Here is a 23,711-nt window from a genome sequence, read left to right as displayed (position 1 = left end):
GCTGCTGCACCCTTGTTTGTGCCTGACCCTCGATCAGCTTCACTTCGATTAACGGGTCTCCGACTATTCCCAAAACGTTTACGGTGAGCAACTTTCACTTTTACATGTTTCTTCTCTTGGGGCTCCTCATTCAATTCCCCGACCTCTTTCACTGCATGTTTTACCTCCTTTGGCTCATCTTCCCTGTGAAACATCACAACAGTTGTTTTCTCAACAAATTTCACTTTATTTTGCTTGGAGACAATATTCTCATTCCTTCGTTCTGTGCCCTCAATGACATCGCTGTTCTCGTCCCGTCGTTCTATCCTCTCAGTGACATCGCCGTTCTCGTCCCGTCGTTCTATCTCCTCACTGACATTGCCGTTCTCGTCCCGTCGTTTTATCTCCTCACTGACATCACTCTTCTCGTCCCGTCGTTTTATCTCCTCACTGGCATCGCCGTTCTCGTCCCGTCGTTTTATCTCCTCACTGACATCGCTGTTCTCGTCCCGTCGTTCTGTCCCCTCACTGTCATCGCTGTTCTCCTCCCGTTGTTCTGTCCCCTCACTGTCATCGTTGTTCTCCTCCCGTCGTTCTATCCCCCCCACTTGGTTGTCGCCACAGAGATGAACACATGCTTGACACTCGCTCCCTTTAATTTCATTAATTTCCTGAGTTGGTTCTGTTTCTTCCTTGCTATAATAAGGGTTGACATTGTCTTCCTGGTGTTTCACTTCTTTAACCGTTTCACAAATCAGCTTGTTGTTATCATTATAATCTTCAGTATTCGTGTCTTTTGGACATTCCTCATTTTGTGGAACCTCAGTGACTTGGTTTGAGTGTTCATGACCTTCACTGACTTGGTTTGAGTGTTCAGGACCTTCACTGACTTGGTTTGAGTGTTCAGGACCTTCACTGACTTGGTTGGAGTGTTCAGGACCTTCACTGACTTGGTTTGAGTGTTCAGGACCTTCACTGACTTGGTTTGAGTGTTCAGGACCTTCACTGACTTGGTTGGAGTGTTCAGGACCTTCACTGACTTGGTTGGAGTGTTCAGGACCTTCACTGACTTGGTTTGAGTGATCATGACCTTCAGTACCTTCATGTATGATCATTGTTTCACTCTCCTCTGTTGTGTTTTTTATAACACATTCAATTTTATAATTGTTTATTTCATCAGTTTCGTTTTCTTCTTCACTTTCCTTTCCTTCATTCAATTCCTTTGCAGCATCACAATCGTTTCCTTCCTCTTGATTGTTGCAAGCATTGCGTCTCCTGTTCTCTCTCCGTGCACATCGTAAACTGCATAAACACACCAGGTGAGATGTATACCTGTATCTATCAGTACATCATACTAAAACTTACAAAGTGTAAGTTACACTTGGTTGATGAGTTTAAACAAAAGCAGCAATTCCACTTCTCCTTCCTCAAGGAATGAAATAAGGGGTTTTAAAACGTACATGTTTGTTATTAAACAAACACAATTTTTGTTGCAATGAAATTGATTATCATTTTCTGAACCGTTTTGCTCTCAAACCTCGACTCGGATTCCGCAACTGGACCAGACGGCATCAGCCCACGTGTCCTAAAAACCTGCTCTGCTGCTCTTGCCGCACCTCTCTCTGTTCTATTCACCCTCTCATTTTCTCAAGCTCATCTGCTATCTTCAAGGAAATCAGCAAACATTACCGTTCTGGATAAAAAACCCTGTTCTCTGCAACTACAGACCAATCAGCCTTCTCCCAATCATCAGCAAGTTTATGTAATCCATCATCGCTTCCGACATTATATCCTTCCTCTTCTCCAATGGCTTGATTTCCGATCATCAATTTGGATTCAGACAAGGTCACTCTACCCTGGATATGCTGCTTCTGCTCTCCCAACAATGGATGGAGATCCTCAATGCCCAGCATGAGATCACATCCATCTCCCAAGCCTTTTGGTGAGCTTTCCATGTGGTTTGGCACCCTTCCCTGCTCACCAAACTCTCTTCCTATGATATCCAAGGCAATCTCCACTCATGGCTCACAGACTTCCTCTCCTGACGCAGCCAACCCATGGCTTTTAATGGAATTCTCTCATCTCCTCTTCCTGTCCAGGCTGGAGTACCCGAAGGCCATGTTGTGCCCCCTGTGCTTTTTCTCGTTTTCATCACTGATCCCTCCAACTGGAAAATCCTCTCTTTCTTTTTGCTGATAATTCCACCCTCTACAGTACCCTCTCTCACCCCTCAGATCAGCAGGCAGCAGCCTCTTCACTCTCTGCAGATCTGGAAAAAAATCACGAGCTGATCTAACACTTGGAACATGTTTTTCAATCCTGATAAACCTCCCACTCTCACGAAGTCTCTCCGAAAGGACCACCGGGAACCCCCCAACCCCAACCCCAACCCCCCCCATCTACTTTCTACATGATCCTCTGGAAGAAGTTTTGTCTCTCAAGCTTTTGGGTGTCACTGTCTGTCATGATCTTTCTTGGGTTGTCTTCTGGCATCTCCTCTCCGGCCTCACCATCCCCTGCTCTGTCCATGATCTGTCCCACTCTCCCCCCCACCCCCCCATATTTCTACAGGGTACTCAAGGTCCACCAGTAATCCCCTTCTGGTGAAAATACCAAAACCAAGCATCACTGCTCACTTTCACTCACTCTTTCATTCCTCCTTTTCACCACCTGTGGAACGTGACGTCACTCAGGTGATTCACTGACACCATGTTTCCCTCCCTTTGGGGGTGGGTCTTACTTGTGGAGATTAATCATTGAGTCTTCATGAGATCAACTGGGAATCTTTTATTTACAGAACACCTTGAATATGAAAATTAATTCATTTGAAAACACGTTTAATTGAAAAGGAATAAATATTAAGAGAAAAGACACAAAATGTAACAACATGGGGTACAAGAAATTCCTTAATGTTAAATAGCATAATGGAGAGAGGGGGGGGGGAGTAAAGGTCTCCTTACCACAGAGAGAGGGGGGAGGAGAGTAAAGGTCTCCTTTCCACAGAGAGAGGGGGGAGGGGAGTAAAGGTCTCCTTTCCACAGAGAGAGAGGGGAGGGGGAGTAAAGGTCTCCTTACCACAGAGAGAGGGGGGAGGGGAGTAAAGGTCTCCTTACCACAGAGAGAGGGGGGAGGGGAGTAAAGGTCTCCTTACCACAGAGAGAGGGGGGAGGGGAGTTAAGGTCTCCTTACCACAGAGAGGGGGGGGGGGGAGTAAAGGTCTCCTCACCACAGAGAGATGCACTTTTTCCTTTTCTTATTCCGGAATGATCGGGCACGTTTCCACGCAATCCAAACTTGGATGAGGAGTAACGTGCTGAGGATCATAAGGACTCCCATTTGAAAATAGTTCAGCAACTCAACTTGTCCGTGAACTTGTTGAACCCGTCGCTGACTATTGGCCCGGACCATCTGTGAGCACATGGACATGGGCAGCATGAGTCAAGTAACCAAACCTGTCCGAATATCTACAATGGATTCAGACAAGGTGCAGACAACATTTTGACCTCCAAGGTTCATTACAATAAAGGTCACATTTCCATGAGGATGAGCAGGAAATATGAACTCCGAGGTCCAGAAGAAACCTTATCCTTGTTGCAGGTTATTTCGCCATAACAATCGAGTGTTTTCACAATGAACAGCCGGCTTTACATCCCTTCACAGGGAGGCCATGTTCTCTGGTGGAACACCCTTACCTTACTACAACGATCCAAGGCAAGGTTTGTGGTCGGGATCTCTTGATTCAAGGATGGAACCCAAACAAGACAATGACTGGTAGACGAGACTCGTTCTCTCTCTTTATTTAACTTTCTGATATAATCCGTATCGGATGTTCACGATGTGTAAATATCTAATACCCTGTTCTCTTTTTAACGCACACTTGCTATATGTCCTCTTCTCATCAATTTTATATTTCACTCAAGTCTCCATATTAACCACAATCACTTCTCCTTCAGCTTTCCCACTTACCTGCTGTGGTCGGTGATTTTTCTGATGTACACATGGGATGTCAGACTTGCCCTCCATGTTGGGTAGAAACGCCAAGAGGAGGTTCAGGATCTCCCAAACGAACATGGCTGTTTCCAACATGACTGCGATCTGCAAATGAAGGTGGAAAATGCACTGTGTGTTGTCGTTCTAAACCACCTTTGTGACGTCACAGATGCTTTCAACAACACTATGTGTGAAGCCACGCCCCTTGTATTGTTGCCATGGCAATAGAAAGCTTTCTAAAATGCCTCCCATTCAGTTCACCAGACTCATGGATGTTTAAGTTAAATAACATTTTTATATATGAACGAAAATAATCGTTATTACGATCTACACACAGCACAGATCGATGAGGGTTCTGTTCCTCCCAGAACGTCACGAAGTAGAGTTGTTTCGGTTTGGAGAACCCTGAACCATGGACTTGTGTGGTTGTTGGTATCATTCACTATCCACCAATATTATTGGTTGTGTTTGTGGGAATCCTTGTTTTCCATGATGTTCTGAATGTTACTCGGGAAGTGTAACGTCCCCAGAAGTCAGTCTCACTCCTTAAACTCCATTAACAAGGTTCATTGGAAGTAAAAGGTGAAATCATTCGGTTTGAGAACCAATCGAAGCACGTATCGCCATTCCGGGCCGTGGCTCGCTTCTCACACGGTCCGACCTCCCGGATCCGGATCCCGGATCGTTAAACATTGAAATCACAAAACAAAACGAATCACAACTGGTGAGAATCCAAGGGTGAACAAGAAAATACTAACTCATTAACTGATTACAATATGTTCAGGAAGTGACGGAGGAGAGCATGGTGTGTGTGTGTGTGTGTGTGTGTGTGTGTGTGTGTGTGTGTGTGTGTGTGTGTGTGTGTGTGTGTGTGTGTGTGTGTGTGTGTGTGTGTGTGCGTGTGTGTCCTCCATAACTCCAAAACCACGAAAGTGTGCAGCCTGACACTTTGCATGCATCCTGGGGGAACTCCACGGAAATGCATGACTGAAAATTGGGTGTTTGAGTTAATTAAAACACCCCTTTTGAAGATAATTAATGCCCTTATTTAGTTTTTCCTTTGTCATGCACTCCTCGGCCACCTCGCAAGATGTGGGGTCTTGAGGTGTATCCCGGGTTACCTCGCTGGGGTCTGAAACCGCCATATTTTTTGATATCCTCAACCATGCTTTGACTTGGAACGGGCTGCAGTGATTTCTCAACGATAAAGTTTTTTTTCACTTTCCGAACTGATGTTATTGAATGCGTGTTCATCATTACCTTGAATCGCTGGGTACATTGTAATGCTTATAAACGCCCGGAGATGCCAGCGTTCGTGGCATTATTTCATTTCCGCACGTCATAACCTCGAGAATCTCTGAAACTCGGCCAAGTTACAAAATATAAACTCCAGAATTGAACTTAGCAGCAGTTCCATCCGATAAAAAAGTGTTCATTTGTCCAATTCAGACATTGCTTGGGCGTTTCTGGGTGCATGGTTTTATTGACGGCAATTGGTAATCTCTTGCCAAACCAGGCGTTCCGTTGGAGTGCTTGCTTGACTGCTTGAGCCACTTGCTGAGCTCCTTATGGTTGATAGCGGTTCAGTTTGTGTCCCGATTGGGATGTACAGTCAGCATTTGTGAAACAAGGTAGAGGTGGTACGTGTACAGTACACACGGACGTGGTACAAATGGGTAGATTTGGATCTGTAGGAACTCCCACAAGTGTGTGGACATGCCATGCCTTGTTCCGGTGCTGTGGTGGCAAAGTTTCATCCCATATCTAAAGGCCCAGTCACACCTTGACGTTTTAGCCAGCAATGGCAACGTATTAAAATGTATGTAAAACGCTGGCTTACGCTGAACTTTTGATGTTTTTTTTTAAAGATTCGGACGTATTCATAACGACTTGGTCTTATGCATAACGTATTCGTAATGGACACAGAACGTTTCGTTGTGTTATAGATAACTTATACCAACGAATGCTGAACCTGTTGTCGGCCTTCACAACCTATGCCCAACGATAGTCTAACTTAGGCATAGCACACTGCACGCATCGCCGACGATGACGTGGCGTAGGTTATGAAAAGGCTGCCGCACAACGATTCAAATCATAACCGCCGCAGAAATGGAAGTGTCAACATCGCAGTCACACCTGGGCGATCTTGCCAGCGTAGCCGACCTCTGAAAAATGCGTCTTAAACGCTGGCGCACGTCGAATACGTTATGGGTAAGTTTGGTATGCGTGAATAGAACGCTAAAGTACGCTATCATACGTCGTATTAAATGGAGTACGTCTTGTAATTTTAAACATGTTGAAAATTTTACGACGTACTTGCCGTATGACACGCTCCGCATGCGATGGGATTAAGTTGTACGCACGATATGCGATCGTTGACACACATCGACACACGTTACTTGAAAGGTACTCATAAGTCGAAACACGTCAAGGTAATGGTTAGCGTCAGTGTTCCAGACTCCCGGTTTTTTTTTTCTTCGGTATGACGGTGTTCAGTGTACAGTGCGGTTATGATTTAAATCGTTGAGCGGCAGCCTATTAATTTTATTATATTATAACCGCACTCGAAATTGAAGTGTCAAAATCACCATCATACCGAAGGAAGGAAGAAAAAAAAAAACGAAAAAAAAAAAACCAGGGAGTCTGGAACACTGACGCTAACCATTACCTTGACATGTTTCGAATTATGAGCACCTTACAAGTAACGTGTGTCGATGTATGTCACCGATCGCGTAACGTGAGTGCAACACGTAACTCATAGGTTAGAAATAAGTTTCGGGTACGCTAAACATTACCTCGACGTGTTTCAACTGATGAGTAACTCACAAGTAACGTGTGTCTACGTGTATCAACGATCGCGTGATGTGCCTACAACTAATGGCCAGCGTTATGCGGAACGTGTGAGTCATACGCTGGCATAACTCTTAAAATTTCAAGCATGGAAAATTTGAGGACAACCGAAAAGTACAACGTTTAAAGCCAGCGTACAACGACGTATGGCAGTGTTTTTCAGCGTGCTCTCAATGTTATCAAAACGTACCCATAACGTATTCGACGTGTACCAGCGTTTTAGACAAATTTTCCAAAAATCGGCATAAGCTGGCTAAAACGTCAAGGTGTGACTGGGCCTTTACTGAGGTTTGATCACGTTTTCCTTTGTCCTTGTCACTGTTTCTCAAGCAATTGATTATCGGGTTTGCTTTCCAAAGGGTTTCTCTTTGTGAGTTTCAAAGCAAAATATATTTGATAACACCAGATATCCGAGCCGTTTGCCGTATTAATGTGTTTTCTAAATTACTGAGCCAAATTTTTTTTCCACCCATCACATGCAGCTGTTTATAAAGATTAATGTTTATGCACATCTTGAAACGTCAATATAAATGCAATGTTGTTTTATTAAGATGTTTTATGAAATTTCCCCAAAACTACAGTGAAAGTCACTGAAGGTTTTAGGATTGTATACGGTACGTACTGGAGTCGGAAATCACACTGATTCTAATCTGCCGATTTCCAAAAAATTGCCGAAATCGGCCGTGCGCGTGTGTGCGTGCGTGCGTGCGTGTGTGTGTGTGTGTGTGTGTGTGTGTGTGTGTGTGCGTGCGTGCGTGCGTGCGTGCGTGCGTGCGTGCGTGCGTGCGTGCGTGCGTGCGCGCACGCGCGTTTTCCATAAAGCATTACATTTTCTCTCGACTAAATCCCCTCCCTCCACCCCCCTCCTCATCTCCCTGTCCCATCCTCACTCCACCCCCTCCCAATACAGTGCAGCACCCTCCCACACATCTCTCTCTGTCCAACACATTATGTCCGGATGATGTTTATCTCTGAACATGTCTGGATGGTGTTTGTGTTTGGGCGGTGTTTCCGTCCAGGCGGTGTCTGTCTCTGGACAGAGTTTGTGTCAGAGCATTGTTTATCTCCGGGAAGTGTTTGTCTCTGGACCTTTCCAGGCCATGTCTGTGTGTTTCCGTTGTGTCCGGGCAGTGATTGTCTTTGGATGTGCCGTGTTTTACTCCGGATTGGAGTTTGTCTCCAGGTGTGTCCGGACGGTGTTTGGCTCCAGATGCATCCGGCGAACTTGTGTCCAGACGTGTCTGGGCGATGTTTCTTTCCAGGGGGGTATTTATAGTATGACTGATAGAAAATGGATTTCAGACATTATTTTGTTTCCATCTTCACTATTATTCTATGCAGGAGCATTTTGATGAGACAGTATGAGTCATAGTTAACACTCCACCGCACGTTTGCCTTCCCTTCCTCTCACCATACGCTGCCTTCCCCCACATCCATCTCTCTCTCTCCCCTCCCCACATTTACTGTTCCCTTCAGTGAAGCGACGGGTGGTTTTTGGAAGTGTAACATAGGAGGGGAGGTTGGCAACGCCAATGAAAAATGGTACCCAGCTCCTTGAAATTATTTATAAGATTATATTTATCTGAAGTAGGGGGTTTCGAGACGTGTTGGACATTGAAAGGCGATGGGGTTATTCATCTCGTGGTGTTTACCTTTTGCTCGTGGATCGGCGGTAGCACTGCCTGACCACACATCCCAATATATGCTTTATAGCAACCTTTGGTGGCCTCAAAATGGACGTCAAGGCGAATGTGTGGGAGCTAACAACCTTGCCTGGATTCTAAGGTTTCAACAGACAAAATTTGAGGCATCTCGGTGCGACGTTTCGGCCCTAAAAGTCACAAACAAACTGAGAAACACATGAAGTTGCTTCGAAAATTTATATCCCCTGAAGGAGCCATTTCCAAGGGCGTAGCCAGACTGAGGCAGACGAAGCAGTCGCCTCGTCGCTCATTTCCTGGAATATGATCTGGCCTGAGCCCTCTGAGCTCCTTGGGGAGTAAACTATCAAAGCGACCCGGCAGTACTCTGAATACTTTTATCTCCACTCCTATCACAATACTTAAATAGGACAACACCCCCCCCCCCCCCATGTTCATTTAATGTGGTTGGAATGCACATTAGCATTTAAAAATTTTGAGCATTGAAATTAGCCAAGAATAGGTTTCTGGACATCAAAAATGCATTGGCTTCTGGGCACCTTGAGCGGCCCCCAGACCCTCGCCGTAATGGCTTCGTGCCGTTTGCGCTCGCGACGCTGCGCTACGCGCACCTTCATGTCAACCAAGTTCACCTCTTTTCGCCTCATCGCTTTTGGACCTCTGGCTACGCCCTTGATTTCCACGATAATAATTTAGACATCGTTCCTGAGATTTATCAATTATATGATTTGAAAGTAGAAGAGATTTTCGGTTCAAAAAAGCCACAGGTATTACAAAAGGGGAAATTCACAATCGTTTCAGAAAATGAAGTCAATCCTGAACTCTAACATCCCCAAATTAACCCTCACCCTCACATTCAAACCCCAACCCTCACATTCAAACACCAACCTTGACGTTCAAACCCAAACCCAATGACAACTCAATCCCAACCCTCACATTCTAACCCAAACACATCCCTCACCCTCACACCCCAAATCCAACTTTAATCCCAAGATCATGAATCATTTTCACACAGCTCAATTATTTAAAAAACATTTTTTTATTGAGTTCAATTATTTTTTTAACAGTTTAATAATAATACAAGATTAAAAAGTCTTTCAATTCAGCAAAGTTATTTTCTTTCTTTTCTTCCAGTTCTTTCTTGAGAATGAAGTTTCAGTTCTTTCAAATTTAAAGTAGAAAGGGGGACGGAGATGTATTGTAAATCTGTCTCAATAAATCCCAGGTCTTCCGAGCACTTTCTTGATGTTGCTGAAAATAAATAAATAAATTACTCATGCAATATCTAATTAAATAATATATCGTTTAATTAATTATTTATCTACTGAACTGACTTCATCAAGCATCATGCAAAGCAGAACGACCGATTGGTTTTGAACTCCAAAGGTCTTAAAGGTGGAGCCCAGAAGTGCAGTCTTCAAAACAGAACCGGCTTCATGGTAGAACTCCTTTTGTGGGTCTCCAAGGTAGAACTCCTTTTGTGGGTCTTGGTTGTTCAGGGTGGAGGCTTTGGTGTTGGAGAGGAATGTAAAACCATGGTTCGAGAACTATGGGAAGGTGCTTGTGGAAACATCCTGAAGGCATATCAGAGGAGAGCCATTTTAAATAAATAAAACTGCAAATGTAATTTAGTGCAGTGTTTGAGGGAGAACCTAAATGAAGTCATTCTCATGGAATCTGGAGGGGGGTTTGGTGAGATGGTCGTAGTGAAGGATGTTCGAGAAAACAAAGAAGGGGATTTCTGATTGACCAGGTCTTTAAGTTGATGAGGAAGAAGAGACGATGGACAGAGCCGGAGCTGGAGATGTTTCGGAAGAGTATTTCAAGTCGATCAAGATGATGGCAGCAGCTCAATCTGGGAAGGAAGAAAAAAAAGGTTCAAGATCATGTTGGAGTGTAAATGTGTTTGTGCAGTGATGAAGTAATGCAGCAACCACAAAGGGTTAATGGCTGCAGATCCCTTCATGAGTGACATTGATTATACAAATCAGCGAGAGACCTCACCTGCTTGTTGTATTCATTATCATTATTAAATTATCTTCACTCGGAATTATTTAGTTCTCATCATGGTATTTTCAACAAGGAAGTGACAAGTTGACAAATATGAACAAAAAGGGTGCAGGTCGTGAAACAAAGTGGATGGAAGTTTAAAGTACCTGCAGTTTTGCAGAATGGTGCTTGTTTAAATAATCGTGAATCAGCCACCTGTAAGATTCTGATGTTTCATCTTAACTTCCTGGAGCGCTTGCACAACAGAGTGATCAATGATAGATCCACCACCAAACCGCATATTCTTCTCCTGTGGCCATGACGATGACTTCTTCCTCTGCACACACTTCACCAAAGGGAAGTCAAAACCATTCAATTAGCACTGTCATCATTATCTCAATCATTATCTTACCTTTCAACACCATCCTGGAAATACTGCATTCTCTCCATTGCTTTCTGCATCTCAGTTACATTTCTCTCTTCCTTTGTATTCAATTTCACATGTTGATTTTACTTCATCACAAACTCCAACTGGATCTATATTAACATTTTCCAAACAATTAATTTTAATGTTCATCCAGGTGCACACACTGACTTTTAAACAGATACATCAACACTCGTGCCAAACATTCACCAATTGGAAGATTTTTTTTGGCGCTCGTCTGGCGAAGAGTGAAGTAAAATATTCATTTGTTCTTGATGATTCTGAGGGAGAAACAAAATGGGACAACATGGAGGAGAAGAACACACAGCTTCGACAAAGTTTTGAATATTGTGTAATGTAAGGAAAGAACATTGACAACTTACGTTCCAGCCAATAGGATGGTTTCCTTTGAGTGGGTTGGATGGGATGGTTGGTGAGCGATGTGATGGAAATGGTGTGGCCCATTGGCTTCAGATCATTATCTTCAGCTCCTCTTGCACTCAGTCACATTATGCTGAAGGTGATTGTTGATACAGTTCCACACTCCTCTTGCCCCTCATTCTGGTCTCCACACTCCTCTTGTACCTCATTCACGTCTCCGCACTCCTCTTCCTTATTCAGATTCTTCACACTCCTCTTGCCCTCGTTCAGGTTCTCCACACTCCTCTTGCCCCTCGTTCAAGTCATCCACACTCCTCTTGCTCCTCATTCAGGCCCTCCACTCTCCTCTTGTTCCACATTTAGGTCCTCCACTCTCCTATTGTTCCGCATTCATATCCTCCACTCTCTTGTTCTGCATTCAGGTCCTCCATACTACTCTTGCCCATCGTTCAGGTCCTTCACACTCTCTCCTCACGAGGCACTTCATTCACTGACATGTGCTCCGTTTTATTTCCCCCATTATAAGTCGCTGCATATCCCCTGTGTTTGAAACCAACATAATCCTTGTTTTGTTCACGGTCCCTCGGAAACTCATTCACCATCGGCTGAAGGTGATCGTTTATCTGTCTCCATACTGATCTTGTTCTTCGTTCAGGTCTTAATCCTCTCTTCTCACGGCGTACTTCTTGCACTGAAAGTTCCTTCATTTCCTTTCCAGCATAATTTGAAGATGTACATCCCTTTTGTTCAAACCCAATAGAATCCTGCTTTTGTGCAGTTTTCTGGTGAACGAGGAGTTTGGGACAACTTGGCACAGAAGGATAAGCTGCTGCATTCCTGTTTGTGCCTGACCCTCGATCAACTTCACTTCTTTCAACGGGTCTCCGACTATTCCCAAAACGTTTATGGCGAGCAACTTTCATTTTGACAAGTTTCCTCTCTCGGGGCTCCTCATTCAATTCCCCGACCTCTTTCACTGCATGTTTTACCTCCTTTGGCTCGTCTTCACGATCAAACATCACAACAGTTGTTTTCTCAACAAATTTCACTTTATTTTGCTTCGAGACAATATTCTCCTCCCGTTGTTCTATCCCCTCACTGATATCGTTATTCTTATCCCGTTGTTCTATCCTCTCACTGACATCGCTGTTCTCGTCCCGTTGTTCTGTCCCCTCACTGACATCGCTGTTCTCATCCCGTCGTTCTATCCCCTCACTGACATCGCTGTTCTCCTCCCGTCGTTCTATCTCCCCCACTTGGTTGTCGCCACAGAGATCTACACATGCTTGACTCTCGCTCCCTTTAATTTCATTAATTTCCTGAGTGGGTTCTGTTTCTTCCTTGCTATAATAAGGGGTGACATTGTCTTGCTGGTGTTTCACTTCTTTAACCGTTTCACAAATCCGCTTGTTGTTATCATCATCATCTTCAGTATTCATGTCTTTTGGACATTCCTCATTTTGTGGAACCTCAGTGACTTGGTTTGAGTGTTCATGACCTTCACTGACTTGGTTTGAGTGTTCATGACCTTCACTGACTTGGTTTGAGTGTTCAGGACGTTCACTGACTTGGTTGGAGTGTTCAGGACCTTCACTGACTTGTTTGGAGTGTTCAGGACCTTCACTGACTTGGTTGGAGTGTTCAGGACCTTCACTGACTTGGTTGGAGTGTTCAGGACCTTCACTGACTTGGTTGGAGTGTTCAGGACTTTCACTGACTTGGTTTGAGTGTTCAGGACCTTCACCGACTTGGTTTGAGTGTTCAGGACCTTCACCGACTTGGTTGGAGTGTTCAGGACTTTCACCGACTTGGTTTGAGTGTTCATGACCTTCACTGACTTGGTTTGAGTGTTCATGACCTTCACTAATTTGGTTTGAGTGATCATGACCTTCAGTACCTTCATGTATGATCATTGTTTCACTCTCCTCTGTTGTGTTTTTTATAACACATTCAATGTTATAATTGTTTATTTCATCAGTTTCGTTTTCTTCTTCACTTTCCTTTCCTTCATTCAATTCCTTTGCAGCATCACAATCGTTTCCTTCCTCTTGATTGTTGCAAGCATTGCGTCTCCTATTCTCTCTCCGTGCACATCGTAAACTGCATAAACACACAAGGTGAGATGTATACCTGTATCTATCAGTACATCATACTAAAACTTACAAAGTAGAAGGCACGCTTGGTTGATGAGTTTAAACAAAAGACAGCAATCCCACTTCTCCTTCCTCAAAGGAAATAAGGGATTTTTGAAACGTACTTGTTTGTGATTAAACAAACACATAATTTTTGTTTCAATTAAATTGATTATTATTTTCTGAACCGTTTTGCCATCAAACCTCGACTCAGATTCTGCAACCGGAGCAGACGGCATCAGCCCACGTGTCCTAAAAACCTGCTCTGCTGCTCTTGCTCCCCCTCTCTCTGTTCTATTCACCCTCTCATTTTCTCAAGCTCATCTGCTATCTTCAAGGAAATCAGCAAACATTACCGTTCTGGATTAAAAAACCTGATCCCTGCAACTACAGACCAATCAGCCTTCTCCCAATCATCAGCAAGTTTATGTAATCCATCATCGCTTCCGACATTATATCCTTCCTCTTCTCCAATGGCTTGATTTCCGATCGTCAATTTGGATTCAGACAAGGTCACTCTACCCTGGATATGCTGCTTCTGCTCTCCCAGCAATGGATGGAGATCCTCAATGCCGAACATGAGATCAGATCCATCTCCCAAGCCTTTTGGTGAGCCTTCCATACAGTTTGGCACCCTTCCCTGCTCACCGAACTCTCTTCCTATGATATCCAAGGCAATCTCCACTCATGTCTCACAGACTTCCTCTCCTGACGCAGCCAACACGTGGCTTTTAATGGAATTCTCTCATCTCCTCTTCCTGTCCAGGCTGGAGTACCCCAAGGCCGTGTTGTGCCCCCTGTGCTTTTTCTCCTTTTCATCACTTATCCCTCCAACTGGTAAATCCTCTCTTTGTTTTTGCTGATAATTCCACCCTCTGTGGTACCCTCTCTCACCCCTCAGATCAGCAGGCAGCAGCCTCTTCACTCTCTGCAGATCTGGAAAAAAATCACAAGCTGGTCGGTCTCACACTTGGAACATTAGTCCAGTAGAATTACACTATAACCTGAAACAAATTGCAATAGTTTTTTTTATTGCTGGATCTTGTTCAGGGGGTCACTCTGAATGTCCCAATATAAAATAGGACCACCGGAAGTGCCCTAATTTGCATAAATTCAAAATGGCCGCCATTGAGCACTTGGGGGGCTGATATCTCCGAAACGGTGCGTTTTAGACCCCATAAATGTATTACTACCAGATAGGAAAGTGACCCCAAGGAATCCAAATATGTCCTCAAAATTTGTATATGACGTCATATGTCAGAAATGACGTCATTGATATAATTTGTTTAATTTATGTTTTCGTCAATGTTTTTGTTGGAAGTACATGTATGACGTTCTTTGGAAGTATCCTAGTCTGAAATATGTTCCATGAGCTATGCCTTGTACATTAACAAATTCAAATTCAAATGTATACCTCCACAGAGTCTGTCCTATACATGTCCTGGCATATTCACATGATGAGGTTTTACTTAGTCTGAATCAATATCGGTGGCAACATCCCCCTTATTAGTGCATGATGGACCCTTTGCATCCCGTGCATGATGGTGAACACTCTAAGCCATTTTTCCGACAGCTGCAACGTAGGGTGTCACAATCACCCTTGCATTGGCACTGGATTCTTTTCAACAGATATTCCGGTGCAGGAAGCAAGTCCATCTTGCTTGGCTGCATTCGACCATCTGACAAATTCTACCCCCAATCCGTTGGATTCAGTTCTTCTTTCCCCATCCAAACCTGGGCTTGATAGTAAACCCTCTGTGAGTATATCTTGCTGCGTTGGATGTTGGAGGTAGCGTCTGTACTTGGACACTGCGAGCACTGGTAGCCACCTTTTCCGAGAACTTCCTGGCTCTCAGGTCATCCAGGCTTTCTTCCATCTTTCCACTACATAGAAAGACCACATAGAAAGATCAAGATAACTCATCATGAGGTGAAAACCTCCTCACTTGAGGACTACTTTCTTCAGTTCGCTATATTTGTCCTCATGATGAATGATCGTCCGTGCTTTCAATCACAATGGTTGATCAAATGTCAGAATAGGAATGGTACTGTTTCCTGTTTTCTTTGACAACAAACAGCAATGTAGAGTAGACGCAGGACATGTTGGTGGGGTCTAAGTCTATCATCGGAAGGAAGTGTATGGATGCTTTACCTGGATGTTCACCCTTGCATATCGCTTGCATCGTTCCTGACCACCCTGGTCTACTGGGACAAAGGGGCAAGGAAATCTTCCAGAGAATATTTAGGTTGGAGGTAAGATCATTGACAATTAAATCAGGCAGTTTCTGGAAAAGTAATGACGACTTTTTCCCAAGAAACTTGTCGTAATAATGGATGGCAATCTTAGCTGCCGGGACCCCATCATCTGGATAGGCTAAGAATCGTGGTACTGGCTTCTGACTTAGTACTTCTGGTGTACAAGCTACCACTATTCCCATACCATGGAATGTACCATGGCCATCTAAGGTGCGGAGGTTGTGGTCTACATTGTCGGCAATGTAGTGGCCAAAGTGACCTGATATTGGGTAGGTCGCATCACTTGACCTGGCTGCAGACTTGGAGAAGCGCAAAACCTCATCATGGGATAAGCATAAGCCATGAGCATAAAGACTGTCTATCAAAAATCTAGAACCATACAAATGGTGTAGTTGGACACAGCCCAAATGGGATGGGCGCAAGGACGGTTCGAGGCCTAGTAGCGTGCATGATACAATGGCCTATTGTGGCAACCTTCAGGTCATTTGCACCTGGGAAAAGACCAGACAAAATAAGCTGAAGTGATTCTGGCAAGTATTTCAAGTTAAGATCAATAGACCTAAGTTGAACTGGGTCTGGGTATGTTGATTTGGAAGTGTCCTGTGCTTTAATGTCCGATTTGATGAGTTCACCTGCAGTCTTGATAATTCGTCGCTTCTCATCAGCTTCATTGTCCATTTTAGGAGTGTCATAAAATTCCTGGAGGATCTGCGCTTGAGCTTTCCTGAATGTCACAATGTTCGGTCTGCCATTTATGTTCGTGATCACAACCCACTCTCCAAAATGTTCAAATAACTTTACACGCATATACATTGGAGAGAATGGGTCTTCACATATCTTTGACATTTCATCAACAAGATCAGTGACTGTGGTTTGTTCATAGTCATTTTCCTGTAGGTCAGCGATGACCTGCAGGAATGCCTCTTGTCGTTGAATGTTTGTCCGCCTCCCTCGCTTAGTCGGTGGAATAATGCTGCTGGTGTCACTTCTGTGACGGAGTGGTATTTGCTTCCCTGTTCTGAAGTTTACACTACAAACTATGTGGTAAATGGCATTTGCCGCGTGAAGGTCAATGGAAGATGCCAAACATCCCCGAACTTTCTCTGCCCAAGGATCGTTTGAGGGCCTTTGGTCACATGCTTTAAAGATAGACCTCTGGAAGTCCCACGTTCGAACAGGGTAAGAATCATCAGAGTTGGTGTCTGCTGACATCCCACAAAGGAAGCAGTGTTCCAAAAAGTTAAATATGGGTTCAATAGAACGGCGACTTGGCGGCTCTGGCTCCTCCCGAAACTTTTGTTTTAACGAAATCTGCATAGATTTCTTGTTGCAAAAGTCTAGTCTGCATTCAGAGTGGAACTTCTGCCCCACCATCACGTTGATGGCAACTCCTCTTGATTTTGCAGCTTCCCTCACACTATGGGCACCCTTCTCTGTCAAAGTAAACGTTTGTCGGCCATCATCAAGCTGTTTCTCACACATGGCACACTTTGTGTCATCCATGGTGTAGATGTCGCCCTGTGGATGGAAAATTAGTTTTTAGGATATTGTCAAAGCTATGCTAAATTCCACGAAAATCAGTCAAGTAGTTTACCTAATGCTATGCGCGTACATACGACGTCTAATACCCCACACAAACAATCTGAACCAAACACCATATACACAGTACACTCTACAACAGTCACTACACAAAGCATGCAAAATGAAATCAGTCATGCCCACAGTGTAAAAATAGCCGCACAAATCTGATGTATTGTACAGATACACTCATGATCACCTGAACAAAGAGTCACCTGGCCGTTGAGTCCACTTACGCTAGGTGAAATGTGCTGGTGAAGGTTACCCTGATTGGGGGGGGGGAAGGGGTTTGTTGTGTTCCATGTTGTGTTGCATAGTTTATTTGTCAATCCCGATGTATACTATATGAGGGAAAATAAACTCTTTTGAATTTGTTTGACACCTATGACGTCATACATGATGCCTATGACGTCATTTCTGACACATATGACATCATATACAAATTTTGACGACATATTTGGATTCCTTGGGGTCACTTTCCTATCTGCTAATAATACATTTATGGGGTCGAAAACGCACCGTTTAGGAGATATCAGCCCCCCAAGTGCTCAATGACGGCCATTTTGAATTTATACAAATTAGGGCACTTCCGGTGGTCCTATTTTGTCCTATTTTATATTGGGACATTCAGAGTGACCCCCTGAACAAGATCCAGCAATAAAAAACAATTGCAATTTGTTTCAGGTTCAGCCATTCTGGGGCTAAATCTACTGGACTACATGTTTTTCAATTCTGATAAACCTCCCACTCTCATGAAGTCTCTCCGAAAGGACCACCAGAACCCCGCCAACCCCCCTCCCCCAATCCACTTTCTCCATGATCCTCTTGAAGAGGTTTTGTCTCAAGCTTTTGGGTGTTACTGTCTGTCATCATCTTTCTTGGGTTGTCTTCTGCAGTCTCCTCTCCGTCCTCACCATCCCATGCTCTGTCCCATAGTGATTTGGCACATGTTTTACACCGGATGCCCTTCCTGACGCAACCCTGGTCGCCTCTTGCGACACAGGGATCTGGTACACCTATTTTATACGGGGTATACACCGGCCCAGTATACTGGTACTCACTTCGCCGACCTCGGAAGGATGACAGGCTGAATCAACCCCCTGGTGTATTAATTCAGTGGCCCAACGGGGCTTGAACTCAGGACCTTTTGGATCCCAAGCCGCTGCCCTAACCACTGCGCCAACACCAGGCTTACAGAACACCTTGAATATGAAAATTATTTCATTTGCAAACACGTTTAATGAAAAAGGAATAAATATTAAGAGAGAATACACAAAATGTCCCAACATGGGGTACAAGAAACCCCTTAATCTTAAATCGCATAATTGAGAGAGGGGGGGAGGGAGTAAATGTCTCTTTACCATAGAGAGAGGGGGGGGGAGTAAAGGTCTCCTTACCACAGAGAGATGCACTTTTTCCTTTTCTTTTTCCGGAATGATCGGGCACGTTTCCACGCAATCCAAACTTGGATGAGGAGTAACGTGCTGAGGATCACAAGGACTCCCATTTGAAAATAGTTCAGCAAGTCAACTTGTCCGTGAACTTGTTGAACCTGTCGCTGACTATTGTCCCGGACCATCTGTGAGCACACGGACATGGGCAGCATGAGTGAAGTAACCAAACCTGTCCGAATATCTACAATGGATTCAGACAAGGTGCAGACAACACTTTGTCCTCCAAAGTTCATAACAATAAAGGTCACATTTCCATGAGGATGAGCAGGGAATAGGAACTCCAAGGTCCAGAAGAAACCTGATCTTTGTTACAGGTTAGTTAGCCATAACAATCGAGTGTTTTCACAATGAACAGCCGGCTTTACATCCCTTCACAGGGAGGCCATGTTCTCTGGTGGAACACCCTTACCTTACTACAACGATCCAAGGCAAGGTTTGTGGTCGTGATCTCTTGATTCAAGGATGGAACCCAAACAAGACAATGACTGGTAGACGAGACTCGTTCTCTCTCTTTGTTGAACTTTCTGATATAATCCGTATCGGATGTTCACGATGTGTAAATATCTAATATCCTGTTCTCCTCTTTTTAACGCACACTTGCTATATGTCCTTTTCTCATCAATTTGATATTTCACTCAAGTCTCCATATTAACCACAACCACTTCTCCTTCAGCTTTCCCACTTACCTGCTGTGGTCGGTGATTCTTCTGATTTCCACGTGGGACGTCAGACTTTCCCTCCATGTTGGGAAGAAACGCCACGAGGAGGTTCAGGATCTCCCAAACGAACATGGCTGTTTCCAACATGACGGCGATCTGCAAATGAAGGTGGACAATGCACTGCGTGTGGTCGTTCTGAACCCCCTTTATGACGTCACAGATGCTTTCAACAACACCATGTGTGAAGCCACGCCCCTTGTATTGTTGCCATGGCAATAGAAAGCTTTCTAAAATGCTTCCCATTCAGTTAACTAGACTCATGGGTGTTTAATTTAAATAACATTTTTATATATGAACGAAAATATCCGTAAATAATCGTGATTACGATCTACACACAGCACAGATCGACGAGGGTTCTGTTCCTCCCGGCATGTCACTAAGTAGAGTTGGTTGGGTTTGTAGAACCCTGAACCATGGACTTGTGTGGTTGTTGGTATCATTCACTGTCCACCAATATGATTGGTTATGTTTGTGGGAATCCTTGTTTTCCATGATGTTCTGAATGTTACTCGGGAAGTGTAACGTCCCCAGAAGTCGGTCTCACTCCTTAAACTCCATTAACAAGGTTCATTGGAAGCAAAAGGTGAAATCATTCGGTTTGAGAACCAATCGGAGCACGTATCGCCATTCCGGGCCGTGGCTCGCTTCTCACACGGTCTGACCTCCCGGATCCGGATCCCGGATCGTTAAACATTGAAATCACAAAACAACACGAATCACAACTGGTGAGAATCCAAGGGTGAACAAGAAAATACTAACTCATTAACTTATATTATTACAATATGTTCAGGAAGTGATGGAGGAGAGCATAGTGTGTTGTGTGTGTGTGTGTGTGTGTGTGTGTGTGTGTGTCCCGTGAACATGTTGTATGTTTGGTGTTGTATCGACAACTCGTGGTTAATAAAATTGGTTCTGATCTCACAGAAAGGACGCCCCATGTTCTGGTTAACCTCCGCCATCTTCGAAGATGGATGGAGGTTACTGTTTTCACCCCTTTCTGTTTGTTTGTTTGTTTGTTTGTTTGTTTGTGAACAGTATTACGGAAAAACTCCTCGACGGATTTTGACGAAACTTGGTTGGAGGGGGGGTTAGGTATGGTCCAAGGATCATGCCATTAAATTTTGGCCTTGGTCCCCCCCAAAAAAAAATTGGAGAAAAAAAGTTTTTTTTTTTGCATTTCTACATGTTTTAAGTGATTTCCAACCCCCCTCCCCCCCAAAAAAAAAATTTGTTGGAGAAAAAAAAAATTTTTGCAATTTTTTTCAACAAAATTTCAATTTCTTTTTTTGCATTTCTACATGTTTTAAGTGATTTCCAACCCCCCCCTCCCCCCCAAAAAAATGTTGGAGAAAAGAACTATAACTCTGTCAGCACTGTTGACATATTTAATGAATAATATATAAGGTTCACTTGAGTGACCCAGCAGTATTGGCAGCGGAGGTTTTGCACTCTCCCGAGTGCTCCCCCTCTAGTTTGATGTTGTTGTTGTCGTGATTCACCACAACCATTCTTAACTAGCAATTATACAAGGTATTGGTGGAGTCGGCCCAACACGGTGAAGAGCCACGTGATAATAAAAGGGATGAACACTGTGGTGACGACCAGGGAGGTTACTTTACATAATCCCCACAAACATGGGCGTCGATTTGCAAGCCGCTAGCCGAGCCGCTCAGCAAGCGATTCAGAGAGGTGCTTTGAGGTGTTCGCAAAGATGACCGCTGTTGTCGGATCCAAAACGACACAACAACCGGTGAAATGTTCAGAGGCATATCCTCCTTATGTTTACTCATGGAGTCATTGTATTATTTAAACGTCCATTTAATACTTTCATTGTTATTTCTACTTTTCATCCGAAGTCTTCAAAATGTACAACCCTGGGATCTCCCCACCTTCCCACCTCCCCCCATCCCCACATCCAAACCTACCCCTCCCCCCACATCTCCACATCCCCACCCTCCCCCCACATCTCCACATCCCCACCCTCCCCCCACATCTCCACTCTTCCAGTCTTGGGGGATTTCAATTCTTTGATTGGAACCGATAGGGATGGTTATGAGACACGTGTTTGTCCCCATGGGTTTGGAACTGTGAACCAGAATCGCACTAAGTTCCTTGACTTTGCAAGAAGTCATGGACTTAGGATGGCTGGTTCATGGTTTCAGCTCTGAAAGGTTCATCGCAGGACTTGGTATTCCAATGCTGGTGTTGTGGCAAAGGAGATTAACCATGTGCTCATTGATGGTCGCTGAAGGACGATCCAGAACTGCCACGTCTACCGGAGTGCTCAGTTCCTGAATAATGACCACAGGATTGTTGTAGTAACTCTGAAGTTGCAGCTTAAATCCAGGAGAATGGTACCATCACAGCCTCGGCTGGATGTTGGCAAGCGCAAGGATGAGAGGGTAGCCGAGGAGTTTGCGAACAGGCCGAGTGGAGATTTGGGGGAACTGGGTGCTCTGGGGGATCCTGAAGAGTTGTGGAGTGCCTTAAAGACGACCATCCTTGATGTTGCCGGTGGATGTCTTGGAACTCACCATGGCGCGAAGAAGAATTTTGTCGCAAGCGACACTGGATACCCTTGACCAGAGTCATAGGGCCAGGCTGAATGGCAGAGCTGAGCTGTTCATGGAGCTGAGGCGGAAGACTGTACGTGCACTAAGGGTGGACAAGGAGGCCTATGTGCGAGGAATCTGTAAGGGGGTAGAGCACCACTTGTGGTCAAGTGATTCTCATCCTGCTTGAAGGGGAATTCGGCATTGCTTTCCTCCAAAACCCATCCCTCGATCTACTGCAGTTAGAGCAGAGGGAAGTGGGCTCTTTTCAGAGGAGGGTGAAGTAAAGGCCCGTTGGGCCGGTAACTTTGGGCAGCTGTACCAGGCTAATCCATCAGCTGTTGAGTTGGATTTCAGAGGTGTTACTATCCTATTGCTGACTCTTCCATCAACCGTGGTCCACCTTCATTTGTGGAACACACGGTGGTGAACCACTTGAAATGGGGTAAAGCTTCTCGGATCTGTGGTATCCCTGCTGAACTTCTCAAGGCTGGTGGAAATTCGGCACTCGTGTCGTTGCATGCAGTTAGGTTTAGGGTTAGGGCCAGGGCCTGGGGAGTCATGGATTCACTGGATCATGGGGTGTGGCGCTGCCGGTACCTGTGCGAGAGGACGAAAGTCCGAGTCTTCAGGTCCTTGGTGCTTCCATTCTTGCTCTCTGGATGTGAGACTTGGACTCTGACCAGGGATCTGAGACGGAGACTTAATTCCTTTGTTACCAGGTCTCTTTGGAGAATCCTTTCAACTAAAACTTCAATCATTATTCAGTATAAAATAATTGCCGATCATTTAATAGCTATTTTGCTTTCTGATGGATTTTTATGAAAGGCACCAGCAAGCTGGATAGGGAATATGATTTCAGTACAACTGGAATGTTGGTCTAAGGGAATGTCCAGATGTATTCACTCAGCTCTAATTGCTTCAAGATCGGAGATTGCTCCAGTCTGTTGGAAGTGGACTGACTTTTAACCTACATACGATAGAAATATATCAAAACACCGAAAAGGGTTGCAGTTTTGATGTAATTCTATCATTCTGTGCGTCATTCTGTGCCGGAAGAGAATCTACACACATGGGTTTGAAATATATGCTACAATTCCACAACCAAATCAAGCTGGTGGCTGCACGAAGGTTGATGATGAGCTACACCTGGGACTATCAAAACCAGGCAAACTGTGGCACCAGCGTTTGGAAATAAAAAAAAATACTGTCTCACCGGATTCGATATAAAGGACTGAACTTTATCATGTATTTCAGAGATCTGGTGCAAGACTGTGTTTTGATCACTCCATAAGCACATACGTATTTGTTTGTTTGTTGAATAAATGTTCAAATGCACAGGATGACTTAAGAATTTTTTCGACACCACCAAGATGCCAATGACAAATTTGAAAGAGCTACATGCCTTTATGCCAAAGACTGGTCACTGTGTGCAAGTAACAACAATATTCCAAGCACTCCACAAGTCTGGCCTGTACCGTCGGGTGGCAAGAAGGAAGCAATTACTCAAAAAAAGCCCACCTTGAGTCTCGTTTGAGGTATGCAAAAATACATGCCAGAGATTCTAAATCCATGTGGCAAAACGTTTTGTGGTCTCATGAAACAAGGATGAAACTTTTTGGCCGAAATCGAAAACGTTATGTTTGGCGCAAACCCATCACATCACATCACCCAAAGAACACCATCCCTACTGTGAAGCATGGTGGTGGCAGCATCATGTTATGGAGCAAAGTACAGAAAAACCTT

At 44.3% G+C, this 23,711-nt stretch overlaps 1 protein-coding gene and 1 long non-coding RNA gene across 6 annotated transcripts in view; one reads left to right on the top strand and one right to left on the bottom strand.

Moving 5' to 3' along the window:
* The window catches only part of LOC147019325 (uncharacterized), a 33,219-nt gene extending 13,719 nt beyond the window's left edge, over positions 1-19,500 (top strand). For all 3 annotated transcript variants that reach the window (XR_015062736.1, XR_015062734.1, XR_015062735.1), the window contains 4 exons: positions 1-83; positions 1,208-1,298; positions 3,933-4,086; positions 19,368-19,500. The exon at positions 1-83 is cut by the window's left edge and continues 47 nt beyond it. This is a non-coding gene — a long non-coding RNA (uncharacterized LOC147019325). The remainder of the gene's footprint in view (positions 84-1,207; positions 1,299-3,932; positions 4,087-19,367) is intronic.
* On the bottom strand, positions 9,505-19,656 carry LOC147019324 (uncharacterized). 3 transcript variants are annotated; one of them, XM_085899736.1, is made up of 7 exons: positions 19,381-19,656; positions 18,638-18,819; positions 11,277-13,374; positions 11,104-11,174; positions 10,637-10,815; positions 9,815-10,335; positions 9,505-9,731 (listed from the first exon to the last, which is right to left on the bottom strand). In XM_085899736.1, the coding sequence occupies exons 1-3, from the start codon at positions 19,654-19,656 to the stop codon at positions 11,733-11,735; spliced, it is 2,100 nt and encodes a 699-aa protein (XP_085755862.1). In that variant the 3' UTR covers positions 9,505-9,731; positions 9,815-10,335; positions 10,637-10,815; positions 11,104-11,174; positions 11,277-11,732. The 3 variants fall into 3 exon arrangements, with proteins under 3 accessions (XP_085755862.1, XP_085755860.1, XP_085755861.1); XM_085899734.1 differs by having other exon boundaries at positions 9,505-10,335; XM_085899735.1 differs by having other exon boundaries at positions 9,505-10,335; positions 10,686-10,815.
* Positions 19,657-23,711: the final 4,055 nt, after the last annotated feature.

Source organism: Eptatretus burgeri, chromosome 10 (genome assembly GCF_056783735.1).
Source record: "Eptatretus burgeri isolate ZD-2024b chromosome 10, Ebu_testis_v1, whole genome shotgun sequence".
Taxonomy (NCBI): Eukaryota; Metazoa; Chordata; class Myxini; order Myxiniformes; family Myxinidae; genus Eptatretus; species Eptatretus burgeri.
Note: the sequence above shows the minus strand (reverse complement) of the source record. Positions and strands in the feature narration are given on the sequence as shown.

Excerpts from the sequence above, each read along its gene's own strand:
- LOC147019324 (XM_085899734.1), bottom strand. The coding sequence starts at position 19,656 with ATGGGAAGCATTTTAGAAAGCTTTCTATTGCCATGGCAACAATACAAG. Across the intron at positions 18,820-19,380 it reads AGAATCACCGACCACAGCAG|ATGGTCCGGGACAATAGTCA; the intron begins GTAAGTGGGAAA and ends GTGTGCTCACAG. Across the intron at positions 13,375-18,637 it reads AAAAAGTGCATCTCTCTGTG|TTTACGATGTGCACGGAGAG; the intron begins GTAAGGAGACCT and ends GTGTTTATGCAG.